This window comes from Buceros rhinoceros, unplaced genomic scaffold, assembly GCF_000710305.1.
Source record: "Buceros rhinoceros silvestris isolate BGI_N320 unplaced genomic scaffold, ASM71030v1 scaffold1035, whole genome shotgun sequence".
NCBI classification, from domain to species: Eukaryota; Metazoa; Chordata; class Aves; order Bucerotiformes; family Bucerotidae; genus Buceros; species Buceros rhinoceros.
Window position 1 is genome coordinate 88,662 of NW_010412099.1, and position 8,647 is coordinate 97,308.

The 8,647-nt window shown below is 40.6% G+C and overlaps 1 protein-coding gene across 6 annotated transcripts in view; it reads left to right on the top strand.

Annotated features, from left to right (window-relative positions):
* The window catches only part of ENAH (enabled homolog (Drosophila)), a 47,077-nt gene extending 40,990 nt beyond the window's left edge, over positions 1–6,087 (top strand). For 3 of the 6 annotated variants that reach the window (XM_010136228.1, XM_010136230.1, XM_010136231.1), the window contains 3 exons: positions 877–955; positions 3,583–3,640; positions 4,676–5,052. In XM_010136228.1, coding sequence (XP_010134530.1) covers positions 877–955; positions 3,583–3,640; positions 4,676–4,713 — 175 coding nt within the window. In that variant the 3' untranslated portion in view covers positions 4,714–5,052. Of the gene's footprint in view, positions 1–876; positions 956–3,582; positions 3,641–4,675 lie in introns of all 6 variants that reach the window. The other 3 variants (XM_010136226.1, XM_010136229.1, XM_010136227.1) reach the window with 2 other exon arrangements.
* Positions 6,088–8,647: the final 2,560 nt, after the last annotated feature.

Genomic DNA, 8,647 nt, shown 5'->3' on the forward strand with positions numbered 1-8,647 from the left:
TTCCTGCTGTTAGCATCCAGGTTCTGTTGCTGCTCATAGCTGTAGGTGTGGAAGGTCCTGTGGCAGCATAGTAAGTATGTGAGTCCGAGTTACACCTCGTATAAACAGAGCGGATCAGAAAAAAGAAGGTAGAAAACCTGCTTGTTGTGGAATCCCTGTTAAAAAGGCAAGATGATCTCGGAAAGCAAGTTTTTGATGTTAGAGTATTACATAAGCAAACATGGCACACAACATAGGCCAAACACTAGAACTTCTCTGGAGTATTAGCTTACAAATATTACTGCTGTTACAGTATTTCTTTTCAGTAGCTTTAGAAAGCAATTGATGGAATAATTTAGGATGAAAGGGAGTTAGATAAGTTTGCTCAGCCATGTCCTGTCAAATGTTGAAAATCTGCCAGGGTGATTCCACAGCGTTTGTACAGCTACAGCATCACCACGTAGTCATTAGTTAGTGGGAGTGTTTCTGTGAGGACCTGTTTTGAAATGAGTAAGCAGTTGAAAAGGGAGAAGGGAAAGTGTTTGACATTTGAAGGCATTCAGCTTTTCATGCCCATTATGAAAAAAATTAGAAACCACTGACAGTGAAATCTGCTACGTGAAAAGTTCTTGTTTTGAACTAATGACTCTTATTCTTAGGATAATTAATATTTCCAGTGTGTGGCAAATGTTCTTGGTTGTTGCTTTTTATTCTGAGTGGTATTTGGGGTCTGCCTGATTTTCCAACCCTCCCACTCCCAATGTTTGGTTTTTTTCTTCCATTCCAATTCTTTACTGTGTTTTTGATAGATGAATATTACCAAGTTTGATGGGGAAACCCTACGTATCCAGTAATAATGAATGACCAGTAATTCATGGATGTATTTTTGTACTGCAGACCAAAATCTACACCAACGGGGCAACCCAGTGCCAATGGAGTACAGTCAGAAGGTCTAGATTACGACAGATTAAAGCAGGTATGTATATAATGCTTTGCATAGCAAACAGGTGTCAGGTGTGAGCACTCATGGTCACGAGTCTGGTGGTGGAAGAGCATCCAGTGATTCCACCTTTCATGTAGCTATCCTGGCTAAGAGCAGAGAAGAGGCTTGTGGGAAGACGGCAGGTGTTGCCTGCTGTTACCTGAGGAAAAGATGTTGTGGGATACTTTGGAAATTGTTTGGTAACAGTAGCTGACAGGCCTTTGTCAGGTACACTTGTCCAACAGACAAACCCATGCAACCAGAGGCTCAGCAAGGGATCTCTTGTTGACCTGTATGAAGACAGGAGCTAACAGGTAAGAGCATTAGACTGAGCAGACATTCCATGTTCCTAAGAACAGGAGCCCCCAGAGGAGCAAGTGAATGTAAAGTATTTGTGTTCCTCTGACTACTGAGGAGTTCCCCTGTTGCTGAGGAGGCCGTAAGATGATCATCTTTGCTGCCGCTGGTAGGTCTTTCAGTGCAGGTGTCATTTTGAGAGCAGTTGTTGCCTGAGGCACTGGGCTGATGCTGACCTGAGCAGACCTCCGTAAGATGTTTGGAGTTGTCCATGTATAAGAATGCTACTGTGTGGTTTTGCCCTGTTGTGCTTTGTGGTGCCTCTGGTAATCTTTAGGGTCTCTGGGAACTGCAAGGCGAATGTGCAACAGGGAATCCTGAATCCCATGGGTGAGCAGCTTTTCAGCATGGTGACCCTGCTGTAGGTGGCAGTCTTGGAAAAGGGTGGTGTGATGAGAGTAGCTGGCCTGTTGGTGGCTTGTTGAGCGATGCTTGGGCAAAAGCAGTACTGCTTCTCTCAGTGCCGATCTAAGTTGTGTGGTATGCGGAGTCATGTCTGACATCTTGGTACTGTTTTTTGGCCACATTTGACCATGCTGAGCTGGTGGAGGCCTCTTTTCTTGGGGAGTGTGTCAAGATGGTGCTAGTTACTTTTCTGGCAGGGACTATGAGCACGCAGTGTGGTGTGGGTGTGATCTGCCTCTTTTCTAGGGAAGACTGGATCACTGTCCTTGAAAAGGAAGTGATGTGTTTGCTGTTGCCCGGGGGCTCTACATTCCTTAGTCTGTAGAGCAGGGGTTGTTGTACAGTGGGTGTGTTGCAGAATTGGGGGGTTTGGCAGGGTGGTTGTTTGTAGGGCCATGGTGGAGTTGTTTGGCAGCAGTGTTTTTTAGAAGGATGTGAATTGTGGAGCTTGAGGTGAGAATCTTTCTCAAGTGGTCTTTGGATCAATGGGCTAGTCCTTGATTGGGGAGGGAGGTTCTGGAGAAAGTTCTAGCTTTGTGGTTGGTTCTAGAGTGGGTTCTGGCTCGATTGATTCTGGCATAGTGGGTGGTTCTGAAGCATGAGGGGGGGTTTCTAGAATCTGGTTAAAGGCTGCTCCTTTTTTGTCATCTCAAGAGGATCTGTGGTACTTTGCTACAGCTTCCATGAAATGCTGCTGCTCATGGCTGCTTTTTTTGCTGGTTGGTTGGGGTTTTTTCTGAGGTACTTTTTTTTTCTTTGTGGTTCTTTTGAGTTGAAGGCACTAAAGATGGGGATCCTGTCGTCCCATAAAGCACAGCTCTCCCAAGTTTCCAGCACACTGACTCTCACTGCCTCTGTTAAGATTCTTTTCTCTGGAGGTAAAATCATCTCTCACTCTGTTTATACTGGACACGTGGCAAGCTCTTACTTGCCACTTGCCTTCCCAGCAACTGGTGGCCGCACTTCTCCTCCAGGGCTTCTTGCTGTTTTTCCAAAAGTCTTGTCTAAGATTTGGTGAATCAGGAGACCTACCTCTGCAGCTCCTGTATGCGCTGTTACACCAGGAATTACTTCAGGCAGGGAAGGCATGGCCGTGCATGTGTCTTCCACCAAGAGCTCAGAGAGGACTCAACAAGTCTTAGAGTACGGTAATTGCAGGCTCAGTTGCAAACAGCATGCTACTGCCAAAGCTGCAAAAGAAGCAGGTGAAATCTTCTGGAGAAGTTTTCTCCTGACTACAGATTTGGCCAGAAGGTGACTGTCTCCTCTGCAGAAACAGACACTGCCCACCCCCCCACTCTGCTTGTAAAAACATTGTCACCAAATCGTCAGTTAACATCACTTAGATGGGAGGATGGAAGAAACAGCAAGTTGGGGACGGCGCTTCACTCCGTCACCTTTATTCCCTCACATTCCACTTGGTGACTGGGAATACCTTGATAACTTCATCTGACTTTTTTCTTTTTTTCTTTGAATAGTTCCTTGGCTTAGGTTATTAGTTAGCTAATTTTTTTGCATTCTGCCTTGCATTTCATCTGTAGCATCTTTTAATTTAGTAATTACATTTGTGCAATATTCTAACTTCAGAATGTCCCTTCTCCTCTTATAAGTTCTACAGGAATCAATTTTGTAGGACTTCTACAGAAGGTATTTTTCTTCTTTGTACCTGCAGTAAGAAGGTTTTAGGAATGCTTTTTGGGGATTAATTTGGAAGCCAAAGGGTGGGTTATGCATTTCAGATTAAAGGATGATTAAAGGTTGTAAGAGTTCTGTATTTCTCTCCACAGAAAACTACAGGTGACAAAACGAGTCTGTTCATGTTGCAAACCTAATCTATTATTTATGCTCTATCACCACAGGACATTTTAGATGAAATGAGGAAGGAGTTAACGAAATTAAAGGAAGAACTCATTGATGGTAGGTATCAATCTGTTTGCTGCTGTTCAGTCATACAGTGAGTAGTTACATGTGCACAGCAGTGTAAATATAACATGTTTATAGCCTGAGAATGTTATATTTGTAAAAGTAGCTTTGTTGTTGGTCTGTTGGCATACTTTTATTTGTGCCAGAACTGTTCTGACTGACGTACTTCAATGTTTTATCTCCTCTGTATTTTGTTTTAATAAAACATCGCTACCAAGTAGTGTCTTTTAAGAGTGGTTGGAGGAATGCTGTGTTTGAGTGATTGCAGCTATCCTTAGGATCATGTGGTGGTAGGTGGATTCTTTTTAAATAATCCAGAGCTGCTGAGATTCATATTTCAATACTAGTAATATTCAGCCTAGGATTGTGCTTTCAGTCTTCTCCTCTTTGGTCTGTAATATAAGAGTCAAAGAAAAAAATTCTCACAGTTTTTAATTTTTATTTTAACAGAAGATATTTTCATAAGTAGTCTTCTGTAATTAAGGGAGGTCATTGAGAAAGCAAGAGGTGGGGGAAGTAAAAAGAAAAAAAAAAAGACAAAGAAAAAAAAGTCTTACTAAACTGCTGCCACTGCTGGGAAGGTGTCGTGTGTCACCAGCTGATGTCCTAGAAAGAGCTGGCTGGTTTTTGGCTGCAGAGAATGCAGCTGTGCTGTGTACCACAGCCTTCTAGAACAGTACAATGCAAACAGGGGAGGGCCCTGAGGCCGCTCTTAAACAAATTAAAATGAATGAGCCCACACATATGCCCCTTGATAATCCTAGATCAGATAATCATAAGGTAAGGTCATAGACTTGCTGGAGATGCAGAACTGGAAGTTGTTAACAAAAATTTTGCAGGAGGAAGAGGGGTATTGCCTGGTTGAGATGACATTTGTCTGAAGCCACCAGAAGCTATTTTAGGTTATCCACTTTGTAAGACTGTTGGAGCAGGGTGGGACTTCTTTAAGGGGTCTGTTGCGTATTCCCACTTTCTGCCTTGACTTGGACTATTCGATTTGTTAACTTTTCTCTCTCTTTTTTTTTGCAGCTATCAGGCAGGAACTCAGCAAGTCGAATACTGCATAGAAAGACTAGTACTAAGCCGATGTGACACTTTAACTTGGTATAAAACTGACTACGTTTTGTGAGCTGTTAGAAGAAAACGGAGACGGACAGACACTTGGAAGGAGGGAGAAACAACCTATTCTGAAAAGCTTCAGACGCATCACTCTGGTGATATGCTATTCCCCTCCTAGTTTGCAGCTTTTTTCTGACCTTTACAGCAGGGTGGAAAAGACTCTTGAAGTTACTGTAATGATTATGCAGAAATTCCTACACCTATCAGACAAGATCACAGTGCTTTGAAGTCTACTCATGTCAAGATAAAATTGCACATGTGTCAGAATTTGTTGTTAAGACAAAAAACAGGGAAAAGCTTGGGAAGGCTTTTCAGAGAGGTTTTCTTTATTAATGAAGGAGTTAGCAAGTTATACTGTTGTACTTCAAATGTATCTCAGGTTTGTCTTCCTATCATATCTGACATTTCCATGAATAATTTAAAAGATCAGATGTGTAGAAGTTGAGTTCGCAAAACATGGAACAATTCGAAACGCGTGCTTTTAAAGGGCAATATTTGTAAGCGAATGACCTAGACAGTTACGACATATCAAGATTTTGGAATTTTATGATAGGAAGCCTCTCTAGTTAGCCTTCATGCAATTTTATAGGACAATAAAAAAAGCAAATACAGTCCAGAGTTTAAAGATGTAGATGCCTTCCTACATTGTTACGATGCTTTACCAAATCTAAGACTTCTACATAATGCGAATCAGCAGTCAAATGTAAATCATTAGTATGTTGTAGATTTACAGTAGATTTTGGGGCTTTTTTTAGATTTATGCATGTGGACATTTTTGTAATGTAACACAACACAGCCAGCTTTTTAATTAAAAAGAAAAGTTGCATGTCACAGAGTAGCCTTTTCATTTGTAAGGCTTAATTTATGCCCAGAAAGATGCGGGATGAGGGAGGGGGAAGGTGTCACATTTTTATTACTTTCTACACTTTTCTTCATCTTACATGCATGTGTAATAATGAGGAAAACGTGACTTTTATCAGTAACCATGTTAATGGAACCAGGTACTTAATCCTTTTGTATCTTTTTTCAGTTTTCTATCTGAAATTCAGTAATACTTCCATAATGGTTCTGAAACTCCCACGTGAACCTAACTCATTTCTCGGTGAGAGAACAAACATGTAGGCATCTGACTGACTGAGGATGCCCCTGTGTAAGTGCGTTGTCCTTTACCTTTTTACCATGACTCTCTGCTTCACTTTTTTCTGAGACTCCTTTTTTGATGTTTCATGAAACAGACAGCAGTTAGTTACCTTAGAATGACAGAGCATCAAGTCATGCTACGTGTCCCTTTCTCCTCCTAATTTATCTGCCATCCTCCTTCCAAGAAAGTCAAAACCCACAGCTGCACACAACCCTGAGAAACAGCAATGATATGCCATTGGTTTCGGTCAACAATTTGAGGATCATTTTTAGGGGAGATGATACCTTTCTGTTTCCCAGGTTTTCAGATTTTATGCTTGTAAATTTTTAATTTTTTTTTAATGTGATACAGTTCAGTGGAATAGAAATTCTGTGAATTGGATCTCTACTGCTTTGGACAAAGAAAACAAATCTTCCCTTTTCCTTTGCACTGTCAATTTTTCTGAGCCGTAACCGTGCCATGTTTGCTTTGGGATCTGTTCTGATCCAAAAGAAAAGTTTACTGAAAACTTTTGGAGAGATTAATGTTTCAGCTTAAAAGTATATGCAGCTCCATTTGTAGGACAAATGCTTTCAATAACATACTGTCTTAAGTGCTGAACACCAAAGCAAAACAGCACTTACAGCTTTGGAAAGGCTTCAGTAGGAAATTTTTCTCCAATTCAAATATTTCCTGTTTCTATAGGTTCAAATTCTAAGAGAAGATTACAGTGGAAATATTACCTAACTCCATTTATTAATAATTTTTTTAAAAGAAAAAAGAAAAACAAAAACTTTTCTCTGCATGCGTTTATTGAAGGCATTTAAAAATCTGTAGTAAGCTTGTCAAGTATGTTTTTCTCAGAACAAGAGGAGGCATTTTCATCTTTGTTGATGTAACATTTTATTTTACACAGACTTTTTGAGCATTGAGGAAGTTTACCTTTGTCAGAAGTCATGTTTGATTTGTTTCCTGGAGAGTTCAGGAGTAGCATAGTGGAATCGTGTGAATGGGTATACGTGGTCCAAAATTAAAGGCTGAACTACTAGATTGTGCAAGGAACTGGCTTATGCACTAAACGTTTTGTGCCTTGGTCTACAATTAACATGATTTCTGTTTAAAAGAAAACGGAACGGATGTCGTCTTTTGTGCTGCTTCTACATACACACTTTCTGTAATCCCAAACTGCCGAATTGGTTCTTTCCAGGAAATTGGATTGAATTAAAGATTACTGTAGACGTTTCCTGTCCTACTGACAGTCGCACCGTTTCCAGAGATTTCAGTATTGAAAATGAACTGCAGAAGCTAAGATTATTTTGCTTACTGAACTAAGTTCTTTGAAAACCATATTGTGGTGGTTCTGTGCTTTTGTACAACGGATGTCTTAAGCTGAAGGCAGTTTAAGGGGTCCTTTCTAATGCCAGGAAGGCGTTGCTTTCCTCAACACTGTGATCTGACCTGCGATAAGCCTGCACTATAGACAAGTGGCTACCAAGTCAACTGCAAACCAACTGAATGTAAAATCTTAGTGCTGGTGCTGAAATCTCTTCAGATAGTCATAATGATTTCCAGTTCATTGTTTTAAAAAGTTACCGAGCATCAAGTGATGATCACTAATGAATGTTGACTTTTCATGCATTTAGGTTTACCTTCTTTTTAGTTTCTCAGTTCATTCTCTGCTATTTTTATCATACTGTTGTCATTTTAAATTTCTTACATGCTAACGTTTTGTTTGAGCGAATGAAATAAAATTGCAATATATATACGTTGCCACCATTTATTTCTGGAACTTCATAGAAGACTCTCTGAAGTTTACTACTCAGATTCCCAAAATTTTTAATGACTGATCATTCCTTACTCCTCGATTCCACCCCTCTTTTCTGTTTCTCTGTCTGAAGATTCAGTAAAGCGAAGACTTACTTTACGAAGAATGTAATTGCAGGGACTGCGTAACATTCATGAACAGTAACTGCTGTACGTAAATTAAAATCCATTTTAAATGTATGATTTGATTTGCATTCTCACAGGGCATACACTTTGGTCTCTGTATCCATGGAGGACTTGGGAGGGAGAGGAAAAGACCGGGGGGAAAAATAATAGCAGTTAGTCTGACTATTTCTCTTGCTGCTTTTATGTTCATGACTTACTTTCAATACTGGTAATAAAGAAAACCTACCGTGAAAGATTAATACAGCTTTCTGTTCACTAAGGACAGTTTTGCTCACTTTGTCTTGCAGCAGAGTATTGGGAGGAGCTGTTCAAATGTCCTTGACTCGGCATCCTGAAAGCTGTACTTCCCTGCTGCTGTTGTTCGTTGGGTTTTGTTCAGAGAGTGAATGGCACGATCCCACTTTGGCAAACCAGTGGACCCGGTGGCAATTTTGGTGCCAATCTTAATGAGTTATAAAGGGTTTTCTAGAATAAAACTATCACTAGATTCTAAACTGTCTGCAATTATTGAGGTAGCGTTTAGGCAACAAGTGTAAAATAAACATCTCTGACTTAGGTTTCTGAGCAGTGTTACCAAATCTGTCCATCAGTGTCAGGAGGTGTACGGTATGTACTGTAGAGGTGTGTAGTGCAGAAGTAGGAAGGTGGTCTGTGCTTGGTCGAACTGGTGACTGTCAGCACTTCACGTAGGCTCTTCTGAAAGTGTTTAACTGGGCTCGGTTCTAGTGCTGATTGTTACCTGCCAGTGCGTCTCTTAGGACTCATCATTCAAAGCTTGCAAAATCAGGAGAAGATTCCCTCTGGTTTTGGAG